We start from the raw sequence: 18,638 nt of genomic DNA, 5'->3' as shown, positions 1-18,638 counted from the left end.
CCAACAACACATCTTAAAAAAAAAGTTTTACTGACTGTTGAGACACCCTGAGGGATCCAAATTGAAGGGGGTTAAGATAACCTTTATTGTCATTTTTTTTACTTGTGGGCACAATGGCACACATCAAAAATGAAATTTAGTTGCCCGCTCTCAAAAGTGGAACACATGCATGACACACACCTAACCGTACTATTGACACATATGTATAGAGCTACAGGGACGTGGTGGCTCAAAAGGGACGCGGTGGCTCAGTGAGTTAAGACGCTGAGCTTGTCGATCAGAAGGTCGGCAGTTTGGCGGGTCGAATCCCAAGTGCCACGTAACAGAGTGAGCGCCTGTTACTCGTCCCAGCTTCTGCCAACCTAGCAGTTCGAAAGCACGTAAAAAATGCAAGTAGAAAAATAGGGACCACTACAGTGGGAAGGTAACAGCATTCCGTGCGCCTTTGGCGTCTAGTCATGCCGGCCACATGACCACGGAGACGTCCTCGGACAAGCGCCGGCTCTTCGGCTTTGAAACGAAGATGAGCACCGGCCCCTAGAGTCGGAAACGACTAGCACGCGTGTGCAGGGGAACCTTTACCTATAGAGCTACACCCCTACATATACCTAACAAATAAATATTAAATACTGTCCATCTTGAAGGTAGATCCGCTTGGGATCCACTGACCTCCTAGATCCATACTTGACTTGTACTTTGCATTTTTAAGGGAAACTTAAAATCAGCGACTTCAAACCATCCAGCCCATGGGAATCTTTTGACGATTTGCAATACATTGCATTGATTTGTAAAAAATACATCTAGCCTTTTTTTTTTTTTGAAACTGGTCTAAAAACAACCAAAAGAAAGTAAAAAAAAAATGCAATGCCGTGGAAAATTTGAAGTTTTTGACTATTTGCAAAGTATTGTATTTATTTCCAAAAGAAAAACCCTTCTTTTTCTTTTCTTTTTTTTTTTTGGAAAGCGTAAACATTAACTCCCCTATCGACTACTGCACAATCCCCGGACGACAATCCCGCCGGTCGCTTCTGCGCAGGCGCACCAGAGATTCCTGCAAACGCGGCGTTCGATGGCGAGACGCTCTCTTCTTCAGGAGCGGAGGGGGGGAAGCGGAAGTGGCCTTTCGCTTCCGGTGTCGGCCGGAAGCGGCTGTGGCTGCGTGCGCACGGGCTTCTCTACGCTCGGGGAGCATGAGGGGCAAGAGGCGGCGGCGCTGGCGGAGGTTTGGCGAGGCGAGGACGGAGCGCGGCTGAGCCGGCGGAGGCTGCCGAGCGGGGAGAAGAGGTGCGGGCCGGAAGGGGGAAAGGACTCGGGAGGGGGGGTGTCTTTCGCTCTCCCCCTTCTGTGCCCTCTACTTCACAACAGCCCTGTGAGGTAGGCCAGGCCGAGGAGTCCTGTCTTCTACGTGGCTCTGCGCGATGGGATTTTGTCGGCCCTCCCGGGCCGAAGCTCGGAGGGTAGATTCTCCTGCCAAAACGAGGCTCTGGTTCCACTACAACTCCCATTATCCCCGCCACCACGGGTGTATTGGGCTGCAGGATGCGGAGAGTTGCGGTCCTCGACTGGGGTGAAGCCAAGCAGGATAGATAATGATAGATAGAGATTATAGATAGATGACTGGTTGATAAGATTGATAGATTGATAGAAATGAGAGAGGTAGAGGTGATGGATAGATAGACAGACAGACATGATGGATATAGACAGATAGAAGATAGATAGATGTCATTCCCATCACTCCCTCCCTTCCCCAGCAGAGTTGTAAATTCCCGGCTGGATTCCATCACTGGATAGACAGATATAGTAGATCAGGTGTCTTCAAACTTGGCCCTTTTATGACTTGTGGACTTCAACTCCGAGAATTCTTCAGCCAGCGTGCCTGGCTGAGGAATTCTGGGAGTTAAAGTCCACAAGTCATAAAAGGGCCAAGTTTGAAGACCCCTGTAGTAGATGGTAGATGATAAACAATAGGAGAGATAAAGATAGATAAATTAGATAGATGGATAGATAGATAGACAGACAGACATGATGAATATAGACAGATAGAAGATAGATAGATATAGATATGAGAGAAAGGTGGTAGAGATTATATATAGATGATAAGATAGATTGATAGAAATGAGAGAGATAGAGGGGATAGATATACAAATGAGAGAAAGAGGTGATAGAGATAGATGATAGATTGATAGAAATGAAAGAGAGATTATGATAGAGGTGATAGATAGATACACATGAGAGAAAGATGATAGAGATGATGATAGATGATATGGATGGATGGACACAGATAAATGTAATAGATACAGATGTGTATAGCCACACCGCTGATTGATTTCACACACATTTGTGTTAGAAAGGCAGAATGTAATTAATTTGATTTCCACGATGTTATTGGATTGATAGAAGCCAAGATTTAACACAGGTTCAAGGCTGCTCATCTTGCGAGCGGAAGCAAAATAATAAAAGCAGCGGGGATTAAAAGCCATCCAAATGAGATCAAGATAGCAGATGGGAACACTCAGAAACCCTCCGACTAGCCTTGATGCAGGTCTCCCACCGGCCAGTCCTGAACATGTCTGAATGCATCCTCCCACAAGCCCTCCTTGTCACGGGAGGATCTAAACTAACAAGGAGGCCAAAAAAAAAGCTGTCATAAATCCTGAACCCAAGACCAATTGGCTTGCACAGCCTTCAAAAGGTGGAACTGTAAGCCTGACCTGGTAGATGTACCCTGTCCTGACTTGTTGACAACAATTGCAGTTTGTGGGCTCCAGATAATAGCTTTAAGCAGGACTAACCAAGCTGTGCTAAATCAGTTATTTGTTAAAGCTCCAGTGGGCTCGTAAGTTCATCCAGGAGATGGTGAGTTCTAATCCTTCCTTAGGCACGAGCCATGCGCATGACTTTGGGACACCAGGAGACTGTGAGTTCTAGTCCCATGACAGCGGGCTGGGTGACTTTGGATCAATCACCAGGAGACGCTGAGTTATAGTCCCGCCTTAGGCACGAACGGCAGCTGGGGAACTTTATGCAGTCATTCTTTCACAGCCCACTTCACCTCACAAGGTAGTTATTCTTAGGAAGAATAGGATTGTATTTATTCACTGCTTTTGAGTTATTGATTAAAACTAATAAAAGCAGGATATCAATACATACCTAAATAACAGTGGTTGGTTATCCTGGTGGATTCATCAAAATCAAATCGTTTTTCATTGTAATGGTCACATGCCAAACTTATATTGCAATTTTTTTTAGGATTTTCTGACATGTTGGCTGAGGATGAATTTCTGAGATCGCCACCAAGGAAGACGGTCAGATTTGGTGGTACTTTGACAGAGATTCTACTGAAATATCAACAGGTAATTCTGTGGGCAGTGTTTGCTAGGAGAAATAGATGAATGGGATGAATTCATAACATTTTCTGTTTTTAATACTGACAGGGTTCACCCTCAAGGATTTTTTTTATTTTTGTCTGCTGCCGAGGGAATTATTACTATATCTGGAAAGAAGAGTTGTGGAGTTCTTTAGTATAGTGCAAAGTTGCCTTTTTCTCTTTCAGGGCAAAACCGCTGAGTTTGATTTGCTGAAGCATCAGCTGTTGGATCCAGACATAAAGGTAAGATTTCCACAATATTCAAACACTCTGAAATACCTTCTTAGATTTAAAAAAGAATGAAATCTGAAATTTAATTTTTTTACTATTCTTTATGTGTTACAGCGTGTAATTAGCAGAATATTACCCAACACAGCCTGGAATATGAATCCAATCAGATTTATAATGATACATTCATTTTTTAAAAAATAAAATATTACACACTCTTCTTAAATCCACCGTTGCTTGTCAGGTTTAACAATCATAAGTTTACTCAATACTCTCATGTGTCAGTTATGTTGGGAAAACTATATTACCCGGTGTTCGGAGTAGGGCGGGATATAAATGGAATTAAAATAAATAAAAAATAAAAAATCTTGCAAATAGTCATCCTAGTATGGTAGGCATTTCTGCTGAGAGGGACTACATCTCATTTTCCTCTCTATGGCAAAATAATTAACAGTAACAATATAATAACGTGTTTTAGATGCATACGCTGGGGGGGGCGGGTCTAATTTATTAGGTCTCTTTGAACATCCAACAGACTACACAAATGCTTGATTTCTCCCATTTTGCCTTTTATGGAGGGAGCTGGTAAATAGATTTCCTGGGAAAGTGCAGGACAAATATTTGTAGCTCAGGGTTGAACTGTGGGGTCCTTGATGCTCTCCGAGCTTGGTTGTTTCCTTCCAGACGTTTTATTACCCAATTAGATAACATCAGTGCTAAAAGGGAGACAAAGAGCAAATCTCATTCCTAGCACTGCTGATGTTACCTAGTTGGGTCATGAAATGTCTTCAGGAAAACAACCAAGCTCGGAGAGCACCAAAGACCCCACAAAACGTTCGACCCTTCTGCTGTTTCAAAATTGAGAGGCTACTCTATTCGCCACACTTAAGCTGTGGCAAGCAACGTATCCGCAAAGTGTGGCAGGCTATTACTCTGATGGTTTTTATCTTAAAAACAAATCACCTCTTCACCCACCCCCCCACCCACACACACACCCCAGCCAGTGCAATTCAATAATTAGGATACGTTGGCTTCTATTTTTAGGATGACCAGATTATTAACTGGCTCTGTGAATTCCGGTCTTCTATTACGTTTTTGACCAAGGAGTTTGAACAACTAATTTCCATCCTGTTGGTAAGAATCCTCTGGTTACCTTGGAGGCGCTTTTTGCTTTTGATTTGGGGGAACCACAACAGACGCTCCAACTTCTGATCCTGTTGTCTCTAAAAACGCAGAAAGTGCCCTGGTTGAGGAGAAGTCAGCCCGTGGTGGAAGAGTATCTAGCTTTCCTGAGTAATTTAGTGTCCGCTCAGACAATCTATCTTAGGCCATGCCTGGCAATGATCGTCTCACACTTTGTGCCACGTAAGTATTTCCCCCCCCTCCCCCCGCCAGTTCTACTGAAAGAAATAGAAGATGAAATATTTTAAAAGCCAAGAAAAAAAAGTGAGCCCCCCCCATCCCACAGCTACCCAGCTCAAAAAAAAACTAGAAACAAAAGGGAAAGACTCTGTATACATCACCTAGGATAGAATGAATCTACTTTGGAGGAGGGGAAAAATGATGCTCCAGTGTGGAGCAGTGGGCTAATGTCTCCTTCAGTAACACCAGCTGCCTGCAATTAGTGCAAGTTCGCATCCCACCAGGCTCAAGGTTGACTCAGCCTTCCATCCTTCCGAGGTAGGTAAAATGAGGACCCAGATTGTTGGGGGCAATAAGCTGACTTTGTAATAATGCCGCTTGGGGGGGGGCGAAAGCCCTAATAAGCAGGCATATACATAGAATGAAGGCTATTGCTAAGCACATTGATTTGTGCTTTAGATTGTAAGCCGCCCTGAGTCTTCGGAGAAGGGTGGGATATAAATGGGATTAAAATTAAATTAACCAAAAAATAAACAAAATCCGTCTTGCCCCCCAAAAAAACCCATACCGATTCCATTATTTTTTTTGGGGGGGATGAGTAGATAAAATTGCCTTTTTTTGCCCAGAGAGATAATAGTAGCTGGGCGTTTCTCATTTGTTTAGGATTAATAATAGGAATTAAAAGCAAGGAAATTTGGATTCAAGCCTGGGTTGACAGCCCCCCCAAGGCTCTGTGGGAGACGGCTGTAAACCTGTTAAGGAAAGGTGTGTTTCTTACTGATTGATTATAAAATGTTCTGCAAGACTTTTTGGTGATGAACAAGAGAACTACTTAACAAGGCTCTCTGTTTCTACCCAGCCCGAATAACCATCCGGGAGAATGACGTGGACATCTCTGATTCAGACGATGATGAAAGTGAGTGCTTCCTTGTTGTTGTTGTTTTGTGTTTATTGGTTGATTCTTTTATTCGTATAGGGACGCGGTGGCTCAGTGGGTTAGGACGCTGAGCTTGTCGATCAGAAGGTCGGCAGTTTGGTGGGTCGAATACCGAGTGCCGCGTAACAGAGTTGAGCGCCTGTTACTCGTCCCAGCTTCTGCCAACCTAGCACTTCGAAAGCACGTAAAAATGAAAGTAGAAAAATAGGGACCACTATGGTGGGAAGGTAACAGCGTTCCGTGCGCCTTTGGCGTCCAGTCATGCCGGCCACATGACCACGGAGACGTCCTCGGACAAGCGCTGGCTTTTCGGCTTTGAAACGGAGATGAGCACCAGCCCCTAGAGTCGGAAACGACTAGCACACATGTGCGGGGGAACCTTTACCTTTTACCCGTACTCTGCCCATTTTGCATATTACTTTTATTGCCAGTTGCGTTTATGTAGCAAGGGAGCGTTGCTCGATTCGGCGTGGTCCTGGTAAAAGATGGGGTCTACAAGTGGCCTTCAATGTACAAGCATTGACCGTTTGAGGTTTTCAGCGACACTGGGAAAAGCGACTTGCAGCCAGTTCTCACACTCACCACCATCCTAGCATAGCCGTGATCAGAATTCAGGCACTTGGCAACCGGCGTGTATTTACAACAGTTGCAGTCTTCCGGAGCCAGGTGGCACAGTGGTTAGAAGGCAGCGTCGCAGGCTAACTCTGCCAGCTGCCAGCAGTTCGATCCTGACCTGCTCAAGGTTGACTCAGGCTTCCATCCTTCCGAGGTTGGTAAAATGAGGACCCAGATAGTTGGGGGCAATATGCTGACTCTGTAAACCCTTTAGAGAGGGCTGTAAAGCAGTGTGAAGTGATATATAAGTCCCAGTGCTGTTGCTGCTGTTATCACCATTTGCAATCTCTCCCAGCCAGTTTCCGACAAGCCAAGTCAGTGGGGGTAGGTTAGATTCATTTAAGAACGGCACAGTTTACTTAACAACTGCAGTTATTCGCCTGACAATCATGGCAAAAGAGGTCATGAAATTGGGCCCAACTAGCTTAGTGGAAATTGTGGTTGCAAGTTGAGAACGACCTATAATTTTGAATGTGTCGGTTTTGTTCACTGTTCAAAATCTAGAGACTGGCTCAGACATGACAAGTTGAACGATTGCTCCTCCATGATTGTGTAGATCTCTTTTGCAACCCTCCAATCCAGTGGCTGGCATTTTTTTTCAAGTGCAGCCTTTTCTGAACATGGTGTCTGCTGGAAGTACTTCAGATTCAAAAAAAAAAGGTGTCTCATATATACTAGGTGTCAGGTTCCGACAGATGAAACTCTTCAAAGAACTTTGAGGCATTGTTTACCTTAAAGAATCTTTATTCAAGTAGCATGGCATCGGCACGTACACGGTGGAAGCCAAAATCTGAATTCCCCTCCCCTTGAGCACATAGTGTCAAACACAACTCCCTCCTCTAATTAGCAGTCATAAATCACATTCTCCAATTAGTTTGAAATGCAGGCTTTCCCTCCTGTTCTCCAACCGCCATTTCTTATCATCTCTTATTTCAAAAGCCCCTGAATTCACACACACTTACAATATTGTTATGTCTAACTAACTCCCATCACATTCCTCCTCCTCCCCCCAGTATCATCTAGTTCTAAGAGTAAAGCATAGGAAAGAAAAAGGCTGCATCTCCATACATTGTCAAAGCAAGAATATCCAATGTTAGCAGCGTTGAGATCAGGGATAAATAATATAGTAGCAATGAACCACGTCTAAAATAGAAGCCTACTTGTATCCGTGATCTTTCTGGGTTAACAATTGTGTTGTTTTTCAATCTCTGCAGGTGTTGTCAAGAGCTTCACCACCTGCCACAGAGCTTTACAGACAATTGTGAAATATGTCCCGTTGTAAGTTAAATATCTTTGATTTTTCTGGGCCAGAGAAGACAATGTCGAACAGAGGGAGGAGAAAGATTGGCAGAACCTAGGGGCGGAGTGAAAAGGGGGATCAGCCTAGAATCCCTACGTAGTCACAACCCTCTTGAGTCAGTTGGCCCTTATCTGATTCTAAGCTGATGCCAACCATTAATCAAGAAGATTCCTGTGTATAGGCCTTTAAGCAATGAAAGTTTAATTGAAGCTTCACGTGTGGGCCAGGTCTTCTGCACTTAACATTACATGGCTCCATCCAAACAGGATTCCAGAAATTATCAGCCACGTCCTGCCATGTGTTAAATTGGGAAAGAGATGAGTATCCCACCTTATAAACATGTTACAGTTAAAAAGCAGTCCCCTGACCTCACCATAAACCCAGCCCTATACCTAACAGGTGATATTGCTAAGCACATTGATTTGTGCTTCTTAGGTTGTAAGCCGCCCTGAGTCTTCGGAGAAGGGCGGGATATAAATGGGATTAAAAGAAAAATAAGACCTCATCCTATCTGGTGATAAGTCCTGGACACTCAATTATTGCCACTCCATGTTACATCTTCAAAGGGAATGTTTATTATTTTCTGACTTATTATTAGACAATTTTCTATGGCTTGCCCAGCTCTCACACAGGTGACTCTGGTCAGCTTTTACGATATTAAGAATCTACAACATAAAAACCCATACCCCCCCCCCCTACCTCTTGGCAGCAGCCATGGGGGTCAAATCACCATCTGTGTGTTTGCTCTTCTAGACTTTTGTTGCATTCTTAAACATGGTACTCGTCGCGACAAAATGAATGAAGGCTGGGTTTGCTTATCTGTTGCTTATATTTTCTGCGTTGTAGGACACCACAATTTCTCATGCCAGTGCTGGCCGAAAAATTTCCCTTTATTAACAAATCAGAAAGAACTTTAGTAAGTACCCGATTTTCTGCAAATGAGGATTCTTTAGTGCTTTTGGTATCTGCTGTTCATTTAATTGAAAGGTCTCTTGAAAATCTATTAATGGATCTTGATGTCTCCAAAACACCCTGAAGGGTCGTCAGGATTGTTCCTTCAAAGGAAGCTTTCTTCTCCTTGGAATATTTAATGATTGATTTTGTTTATCTTTGCTAAGCCCAATGTGTTTCCTTCAGTTTGGTTTTCCTGTTTGCGTCGTGATTTTAATTTGCACATCGTGGCCTATCACTTACCGCTATATGTGGAATAAAGAAATGGCAACTTAAGAAAACCATAAATCAATTATGTACGAAGCCAGTCTTGCTTTCTCAGATAAAATATCTCCAATAGATACGGAGGTTGGGTCCGAGCAGTATGATTAAAAACTGGATTTTTAAAAAGGCTATTTAAATCTGGGATGATTCTAAAATTGGATCTAAAAATTGGAAGGTCCTGAAATTTATTTTTTCTAATTTTCTAAATGTGATTTTTTTAAAAAAAAATTACGGTGTTTTTATGGGGAACTCTTTCATTTCAGCAATGTTACCTCCATAATATACTGCGAGTAAGCGTATATATCCCAGCCTTGAGGCACGACATTTTGGAGCTGGTTATTGAGAAGCTGCTAAAAATTGATGTAAGTATAGAATGCTGTAAACTGGGGTTTTTATACAGAGCCTCTGTAGTTCCCTTGCGAAAACTCTTTTAACTTTGCAAACTTCATATTCTTCAGTAAGTGATGCTGGTATGTGTGTATTTACTAAACTGTTAGGCAGTAAGATAAGTGAAGGAATATGCTTGGTAAAGGTAAAGGTTCCCCCGCACATGCGTGCTAGTCGTTTCCGACTCTAGGGGCCGGTGCTCATCTCCATTTCAAAGCCGCTTGTCCGAGGACGTCTCCGTGGTCATGTGGCCGGCATGACTAGACGCCAAAGGCGCACAGAACGCTGTTACCTTCCCACCGTAGTGGTCCCTATTTTTCTACTTGCATTTTTATGTGCTTTCGAACTGCTAGGTTGTCAGAAGCTGGGACGAGTAACAGGCGCTCACTCTGTTACGTGGCACTCGGGATTCGACCCGCCAAGCTGCCAACCTTCTGATCAACAAGCTCAGCATCCTAACCCACTGAGCCACCACATCCCATATGCTTGTTATGCACTGATAAAGCAGAATATTTGCAGATCAGGGTTGAAATGAGGGTTCCTTGGTGCTCTCTGAGCTTGGTTGTTTTCTTGCAGACGTTTCATGACCCAAACTAGGGTAACATCATCAGTGCTAGAGGAGTAAGGGACCAAGAGCAAAGCTCACTCCTTCTAGCGCTGATGATGTTGCCTAGTTGGGTAATGAAACGTCTGCAAGAAAACAACCAAGCTCAAGAGAGCACCAAAGTCCCTTCACTTATTATATAGTTCTATACCTTGACTTGAGAGGACACGGTGGCTCAGTGGGTTAGGACGCTGAGCTTGTCGATCAGAAGGTCGGCAGTTTGGCGGGTCGAATCCCGAGTGCCGCGTAACAGAGTGAGCGCCTGTTACTCGTCCCAGCTTCTGCCAACCTAGCAGTTCGAAAGCACGTAAAAATGCAAGTAGAAAAATAGGGACCACTACGGTGGGAAGGTAACAATGTTCCGTGCGCCTTTGGCGTCTAGTCATGCCGGCCACATGACCACGGAGACGTCCTCGGACAAGCGCTGGCTCTTCGGCTTTGAAACGGAGATGAGCACCGGCCCCTAGAGTCGGAAACGACTAGCACGCATGTGCGGGGGAACCTTTACCTTTACCTATACCTTGACTATAACTTCAGAAATACTTAAGCTCATCCCATTTTAATTCAACAGGTAAGTGCCCCAAGAAAAGATATTGAAGCTGCCGAAGATGATGAAGAGGGAAATGGTGAGAAGGGACTCTTCAATATGGTAAGTTGGCTCATTAAACAATATTAATACACAGACACACACACTTATACACACACACATTTTATCCTAAATCTTTCAGGCCATATAGTTTTCACCCTTTATGGAATAGTACCTTATCAGGAAATGTAATCAATCTTTAATCTCGGAGTTGATTCCCATTGTTGCCTTGAAGTTTTCTCACTCAAATCGTAACTGGATGGGTTTTATTGTAACCTGCATCGTGTACTGACAGAAAAATGACACGTGCTGTGTTCTTTGGGAGTGTGACCTCAGAGGCTACATATAGGTTGGGTCATGGTTGCCCTTCTTTATCTGAACTTGTAATTGCAGCCCCAAAATTGGATCTGTACGGTTTTCAACCCAAACCAAATAAACCTTGATGTAACCCAAGTGTCTTGGAGACCATAGTTTGTAGCTTAGCTTGGGTAAAGGGTTATTCACACTCCATTACTCAGAGAGCAACCCTTAATCTAATGTGCAACCGACTTAAAATGGGCAAGTACATTTTCACTTAACCCATCCTTTCTGTGAACCGCTACGCCAAATTAGAGGTAGTCCTCGGGTTACGACAATTGACCCCCAAAACAGATGTTACTAAGTGAAACATTTGTTAAGTGTTCCCCCATTGACTTTGCTTATCGGAAAGTCACCAAACGGGATCGCCCGATCCTGGGACACTGCAATCGTCATAAGTATGAGTCAGTCAGCCATCCTCTGAACTTTGTTCACATGACCATTGGGACACTGTAACGGTGGCAAGTGTGAAAAAAAACAACAGTCGTAAGGGCCGTTGTAACTTTGAACGGTCACTCAATGAACTGTTGTAAGGCAAGGACTATCTATTTAGCCGGGTTTTTTGTTTTAACAGGATGAAGATGGGGAGAGTCCGGAGAAGAGTGATATCATGGCTCACCCCATTGCGGAACGCCTTGACATCTTGATGAGTGTGATGTTTTCCTACCTTAAAGATGTATGCTACGTTAATGGTAATAAAACCTGGGGCAGTTTCCCAGCATTGTTTGGCAGTAGGAAGCCCACATAGTTGAGCTGAGCATTCGGGCTTAATGTAGGCGACCGCTTGAAAGGAACGCCTTGACGATGTTGGGCATGCAAGTGGACAATGTGTCGTCCTTTAGTTCAGGGGTCTTCAAACTTGGCAACTTTTAAAACTTGTGGACTTCAACTCCCAGAATTCAGGGCTGGCTGAGGAATTCTTGGAGTCGAAGTCCACAAGCCTTAAAGTTGCCAAGTTTGAAGACCCCTGCTTTAGTTCCACGACTTCTCCTCCTCTTCAGCCAATTCAAATTCTTCTAATTAAGAGCGGTCATTCTTCCCAGCTTCATGCTTTTCGAAGGAAGCGCCTTTTGGCGTGTTAATGATAAAATGTTCAGCCCCTGAAAGTTGGGCAAACTAGCATCCTGTTGTAAAAGTTCCTCCTTTTTCTCTGCATATAATTCTAGGGACATAAATGTTTTTATTCCTAGGGAAAATTGAGGTGAGCAACACCAAAGACTTATACCGGGACCTTGTGGCTGTATTTGATAAGCTGATTTTGACAACCCATGGATCATGTCACGTGCAGTTCATCATGTTCTATCTCTCTAGTTTCAGATTGGTAAGTAGTCAAACTTTTATTCCCTTCTCATGTTTTTCCCTCCCTCTTAACTGGATATTCTTGTCCTTTATTCCAAGGAAACTTGAAACTGGATAAAACTTAACAACTTAACTCCTGCTATTGACGTTACCCCCAAATACCCTGACAGAAAACAGTTACTTGCTTTTTGTTTCACTGTACATTGGGAATGATGGATGCATTTATTCTGTTCCTTTGACATTGTTTACTTTATTGTTCTATTAATTTACTCCTGTTTCCACGCCTTTTCATTTTTCTTCCTTTTTACTGTCGGCAAATAAATTCAACAAATAAATAAAACAAAGGTTTGATTCCAACTTCCCATTATTTATAGCTAATCTTTTCCCTTAACCCGAGTGATACCTGTGGCCATTAAGGTAAAGGTAAAGGTTCCCCCGCACATGTGTGCTAGTCGTTTCCGACTCTAGGGGCCGGTGCTCATCTCCGTTTCATAGCCGAAGAGCCAGCGCTTGTCCGAGGACATCTCCGTGGTCATGTGGCCGGCATGACTAGACGCCAAAGGCGCACGGAACGCTGTTACCTTCCCACCGGAGTGGTCCCTATTTTTCTACTTGCATTTTTACATGCTTTCGAACTGCTAGGTGGGCAGAAGCTGGGACGAGTAACAGGCGCTCACTCTGCTACGCGGCACTCGGGATTCGACCCGCCAAACTGCCGACCTTCCGATCGACAAGCTCAGCGTCCTAACCCACTGAGCCACCGCGTCCCTTACCCTGTGGCCATTGCCCCAGCCTTAATAGCAGCGTATGTCCTCCTGTGCCCTACAGGTAATCGCAGAAGCTTTCGCGGAACATCTCTGGAAAAAGCTACAGAATCCAAATGTTCCCGCTGTGATCCGGCAAACCACCGGGAACTACATCGGCAGCTTTTTGGCACGGGCCAAGTTCATTCCCATTGTGTAAGTAGGTCACAAGAGTCATCCTTGGACAGGTGAATCTGCCAAGTAGGGCTGCATCCAAAAGCGTAAAAGTTTCTTTTTTGGATTATAATCCTTACCGAACCTTAGGAAGAATGCTAAGGCCGAGAGGCAGTCTGAATTTGTAAGACTGAATCCTCAATCTTGCCATTCCTAATCCAGGATGTCAACCCACTTCCGGTCACAAAAGAAATGTTCTTTCTTTTTTTTTCCTTTTAATCATTTCAGGACAGTGAAAGCCTGCCTAGATCTCCTGGTCAGCTGGCTGCACACCTACATTGACAACCAGGGCACGGGCTCCCGAGCGTTTTGCGACGTTGCGCTCCACGGTCCGTTCTACGCAGTTTGCCAGGCTGTGTTCTACATAGTCATCTTTCGCCACAAGCAGATCCTGGATGGAAACCTCAAGAAAGGTGAGCAGAAATTCGCCAGGCCGGGAGAACGGGTGGGCAGAAAATCTCTTCTGGCCCAAATGTCGGAGAAGGACAGGCAGAGCCTGTGGGTGGAGTCAAGAGAGGAATCAGCGTGGAGCTGTGATGGCGAACCTATGGCACGGGTCCACAGGTGGCACACAGCGCCTTCTCTGTGGGCACACGGGCCATCGCCCTAGGCCTTCAGCTAGGTTTTATAAAACCTTTTCACTTTAGGCCTCCACCGCCATATGCAAAAAAAAAAAAGGTTCAATCAATCAATTTCAACTTCTCATGGGGAAAAAAAAGATCTCGCAAAGTTGGAATTGATTGATTGAACTTTTCAGTCCCACCCATTCTGCCGTTACCACCGCAGCCACCCCCACCCAATTGGCCACGCCCCCCCCAGCCCCCCCCCCCCCCCCCGACGATACATAAGTGGCTTTTGGGTTGCAGCTTGGGCACTTGGTCTCTAAAAGGTTCGCCATCACGGGGCTAGAGTCATGACATTCCCACAAACGGTCCACTTTTTTCAGTGCTGGCTCAAAACTTTTCCCGGCGCTTTTGTAACTTCGAAAAAGCCACTCAACAAATGGTCGTAAATCAAGGACTACCTGGTATGCATTGTTCACATGTTGCTCTACTAAGGATCTGCTAAGCCAGGTTCCCCAGGGAACAGTGTCTTTTGGAAACCTCTGCAATGTCAGAAGAATTTAGTTGTGCCCCTCTTAGAATTAAATTCTGTAAAATGTAGCACTGCATAGCAAGCTCAGACTCAATGTAGTGAATTCCTCTGGTCTTTTGTTTACAAGGTTTGGCCTACCTACAAAGCTTAAACTTTGAACGCATTGTTCTGTGCCAGCTAAATCCCCTGAAGGTCTGCCTGCCAACCATTGTGAGTCTCTTCGCTGCCCTTACCAGGTACAATTGTTTTCTCTCTCACAAAGTTTATTTATTAAAATGTGTTTATTTCCTTACATCAACGATCTCTAAAAATTTGGAGTGCATTGTAGAGGGACTCTGTCCATTTATTGAGTGCATATAGAAATGGGGTGATAGTGGGGACACATTTTTTTCCCCTCCTTTCTTCGGTGTTTTAAATCAATTTCAGGCAGGGGTGTCCAGCCTCGGCAACTTTTAAGACCTGTGGGCTTCAACTCCCAGAATTCCCCAGCCGGCCGTGGGGATTTCTGGGAGTTGAAGTCCACAAATCTTAAAAGTTGCCAAGGTTGAACATCCTTGGTCTAAGGCAGGGGTAGGCAACCTTGGCTCTTTTATGGCCCGTGGACTTCAACTCCAAGAATTCCTGAGCCAGGCACGCCGAGGGGAAAGGGAGAGGTTTCCAAGCTGAGCCAGGAATTCTGGGAGTTTATAGTTTAGTTTATTATATTTGTATACCGCCCTTCTCCCGAAGGACTCAGGGCGGTGAACAGTTGAAGTCCACAGGTCATAAAAGAGCCAAGGTTGCCTACCCCTGGGCTAGTCCCTCTTTCCCAGCCCAACACACCTCACAGGATTGTTGCTGTGGGGGAAATAGGAAGATGTGTCAGATATCTCAGGTGCTTTGTAGAAGCAATAAAGGCAGGATACCTTTATGAAGGTGCCAAAGTTTCCCTCATGCTGGCTCAGGAATTCTGGGAGTTGAAGTCCACGAGTCATAAAAGAGCCAAGGTTGCCTACCCCTGGTCTAAGGCATTTCTTGAATGCAAAAAATGTAGAGATATCCAGCTCTAGCTCAAACAGAGAAAGGATTTGATGCATCCAGAAATGTTTATTACCCTGTCAAAATGAATTGGGGTGTGGGGGGGAGACAGAGAGATCTAGATCTTGGGCCTACCCCATTTCCACGTTCTTAACCCAGCTAGTGGAAGGATAGCAACCTCATATTTTTCCTTCTCTGAACCTGGAAACCTTGTTTGAGATGGGGGGGAAAAAAAGGTTTCTGTTTCATGGCGGAAATTCCACCCTTATTTCACTGTCATCCTGGGCTTCTTCTCCCAAGCATTTCAGGCCTTGTTATCCACAAAAAGAGGAAAACTAAGGAAAGAGAAGACGGTTGCTCACCATATGGTCTCTTTACCAACACCGAAGAAGGCAGTTAATCTTGGAATGAGCCAAGAGAAGGTGCCAGGGAGCCTTCGGAAGCTTTTCTGCGAAATGTAGATGAAACAGCTTGATGGCTGTTTGTGAATTTATTTATTTATTTTTTAAAAAAATCAGTTTTTCTCTTTTCCTCTTCCTCCTCCTCCTTCTCCTAGGAAGTACCAAGTGGCCTTCTGTGACACCGTCATTGAAAGAAACCGGAGGCAAGTCTTGCCAGTTGTCCGAAGCAGCTGCGGGGGAGAGTCTGTTGAGACAGTCACAAACCCCCTTGACAGTTTTTTCCCGTTCGATCCTTACATCCTTAAAAGGTACCTTGCTGAGAAGTGGGTAACCCTCAGCTGAAACACGACTTTTTTCTTTCTTTTTTTTGCTGCTGCTGTTGTTGTTGTTCTTTTCAATTCCGGCGGGCAAGCTGTAATATTTTTTCCCCCTTGCGTGTCTCGTTTCCTGCCCTCCAGACACACCGGATATTCACTGTCAGCAGTCGTAGCCCATGGCTCTGCTGGCCTAGGGATCACGGGAATTGGAAGTCCCATCGTGTCTGGGAAGGGTCAGGTAGCGAAATACTGATCGCTCTACTTTGAAAAGTCCAAGGCAACTCAATTTGGCCCGCGTGACCTACGTGAAAAAGGGATTGTGCTCTCTTATCAGTTGCGCCAGGTGTAAGAAGGGCAAAAAGGATAGTCGGTGGTGACTTCTGAATGTCCCTACAGAGACGTCCTTAGCTGCATTGGCTTCCAGTTGTCTTCCGGGTGAGATTCAAGGTGCTGGTAATGACCTACAAAGCCCTACATGGCATGGGTCCGGAATACCTTACGGAGCACCTGCGGCCGGCATCAACTTCCCTCCGCCCAGTGCGCTCCCACAGAGAGGGCCTCCTCAGGGTGCCACCGGTCAAAGAATGTCGACTGGTGGCCCCCAGGGGGAGGGCGTTCTCTGTGGGCGCGCCGGATTTATGGAACCATCTTCCGGTTGAGCTCCGGATGGCGCCCGACCTCCGCTCCTTCCGGCGCGATCTAAAGACTTATCTCTTCGAACAAACCGGCCTGGCCTGATGGGATGGGGTTGGGTTTTATTACTGTTTAATGTGTTTTAATCTATTGTTATAGTTGTGGGCACTTTGTTTAATCTCTTTTAATTTTTGTCTTTTGTCTTTTAACATGTATTGCCCTGTTCACCGCCCTGAGTCCTTCGGGAGAAGGGCGGTATACAAATAAAATTAATAATAATAATAATAATTAAATTTTGAAATATACAGCCCATCTCCTGACTGACCTTTGAGGTTGCTGTATTTTTGTGCAAGCTGAAATCCTTAATCTAGAGCCAAGCTTGGAAGACCATTTCTCGTTATATCTCTTTTCTTTTTGTGCACCCTGGATATTTCTCAGCTGTGCTTCGTCGCTGTCCAACTCAGACTCCCAGCACAGCTGTGTCTCAGCCGGAGCCCAAGTAGAGGGGCCAGGCTCCTCGTCAGACTGTAAGTCTTGGAGCTCCTCAGAGCCTTCCTCTGACACTAATGTCACTCCAGGCCCCTCCTCTGATTCCTCAGACTCGTCTGCCCGATCCACTGGCTGGCGTGGAATCACAACATTCAGTTCCTGTTAAGCAACACCTCGCGTTTGTCTGCCCTCTTCCTTATCCCCTATTTCTCCTGTACGTTACAGATCAAAGAACACAATCAATCCTTTGTATCAGTTTTGGGAAGAGCAGAGTGCCGAGGACCTCAAAGAGACCCCAGAACCCATCGCTGAGGTGAGCAGTTTCATTCAAGCTCCATCAGCAGTTTTCCTTGTGAAGGATATTTTGCTTCTCCCTGGAGCTGGAAAGTTTGTTAATTCCGGCATATCGGGGAGGCTTTCAGTTGAAGGAGGTCATCTTAGATCAGCAGTCAGGAACCTCCCACGTTCCCGACGTTGTGAAGTCCAGCATCTCCACCCTCCTTCAACATTGGCCCTACCGAGAAGCCAGTTCAGCAACCGCCCCACAAACCCAGGAGAGAGAAATGATGACAAACAAATTGGGAAGCGGTTGCGTTTTCTTTTCTTTAAAAGCAGCGTTTCCAACCTTCCTTGGCCATTTGAAGCTGTGTGGACTTCAACCGCCCAGGATTCTGGAAGTTGAAAGTCCAACTTGGCCGAATTTGGCAAAGTGTACTGCTTTAAGCCGTCATATGGCCGTTTTCTTTTTTTCTCTCTCGAACCGTTGTGTGTTTTTGCGCAGGGCAAAGGCGAAGAGGAAGACGATTTCTTGAGGGGGGAGACTCCCCAAAACGAGGGCCTGATCAGCGTGACGCCAAGCTCCTTCAACGCGCTCCTTCAGAATTCAGAAACCGATCTCGGATCGCCACCAGTTGAACTGCAGTTGCAGCTCTGATCTTTTGACAACTACAGTTTAGCAACAACATTTATATTTGAGAGACCCTCGGCAGGAGATTTGGGAGGGGTGAGGGAGAACCGTTTCTAAATTCTTCATTTCTTGCAATAATTCAGCTATCAAAACTGAAAGTTTGCCTCGTGGACAGGATGATACGTTAAGCTTTTTGTACTTATTTCCCACAAAAAGCTGCAAAACGCCTTTCACATTAATTTTTTTTGTTTTCCTTTTGTATTTCCCTATTTTAGGGCAGGTGCCCCTAAGATTAAACACAGGACTGTGATTCAGAGAACGATAGGGCGGCATGTTGATGCCTGTGGATTTAAAAAGGCCAAAAGAATGCGGCAGTTTTAAAGCAAACGTGCTAATCGGAACACAGAGATTTGCTGCTTTGGGTTTAAAAATAGGCCTACTTTGAACAGAGCTTTTACAAGATTCCTGCTTAGTCCGAGAATACGATGAGAGTGTCAAAAGTTACGCCAAAACAATTTGAGAGCTTCCTATTCACGGGAGTTGCA

The 18,638-nt window shown here is 44.9% G+C and overlaps 1 protein-coding gene across 3 annotated transcripts; it reads left to right on the top strand.

Annotated features, from left to right (window-relative positions):
* The first annotated feature begins 1,139 nt into the window (after positions 1-1,139).
* Positions 1,140-18,524, top strand: RRN3 (RRN3 homolog, RNA polymerase I transcription factor). 3 transcript variants are annotated; one of them, XM_081338543.1, is made up of 19 exons: positions 1,140-1,284; positions 3,250-3,353; positions 3,554-3,610; positions 4,640-4,729; positions 4,831-4,960; positions 5,621-5,722; positions 5,817-5,873; positions 7,724-7,787; positions 8,656-8,725; positions 9,288-9,386; positions 10,587-10,664; positions 11,533-11,650; positions 12,149-12,279; positions 13,086-13,216; positions 13,463-13,647; positions 14,457-14,565; positions 15,903-16,055; positions 17,412-17,499; positions 17,968-18,524. In XM_081338543.1, exons 2-19 carry the CDS (start codon positions 3,261-3,263, stop codon positions 18,118-18,120), a joined length of 1,908 nt encoding a protein of 635 aa, XP_081194669.1. In that variant the 5' UTR covers positions 1,140-1,284; positions 3,250-3,260; the 3' UTR covers positions 18,121-18,524. The 3 variants fall into 3 exon arrangements, with proteins under 3 accessions (XP_081194669.1, XP_081194671.1, XP_081194670.1); XM_081338544.1 differs by having other exon boundaries at positions 1,160-1,374; XM_081338545.1 differs by lacking the exon at positions 5,621-5,722.
* The last annotated feature ends 114 nt before the right edge of the window (positions 18,525-18,638 follow it).

Source organism: Vipera berus (assembly GCF_964194415.1).
Source record: "Vipera berus genome assembly, chromosome: 13".
Taxonomy (NCBI): Eukaryota; Metazoa; Chordata; class Lepidosauria; order Squamata; family Viperidae; genus Vipera; species Vipera berus.
This window is presented reverse-complemented; position numbering and strand designations above follow the sequence as displayed.

Coding starts and splice junctions, on each gene's coding strand:
- RRN3 (XM_081338543.1), top strand. CDS start 3,261: ATGTTGGCTGAGGATGAATTTCTGAGATCGCCACCAAGGAAGACGGTC. Junction 8,726..9,287: donor ACAAATCAGAAAGAACTTTA/GTAAGTACCCGA, acceptor CTTTCATTTCAG/CAATGTTACCTCCATAATAT. Junction 17,500..17,967: donor CCCCAGAACCCATCGCTGAG/GTGAGCAGTTTC, acceptor GTTTTTGCGCAG/GGCAAAGGCGAAGAGGAAGA.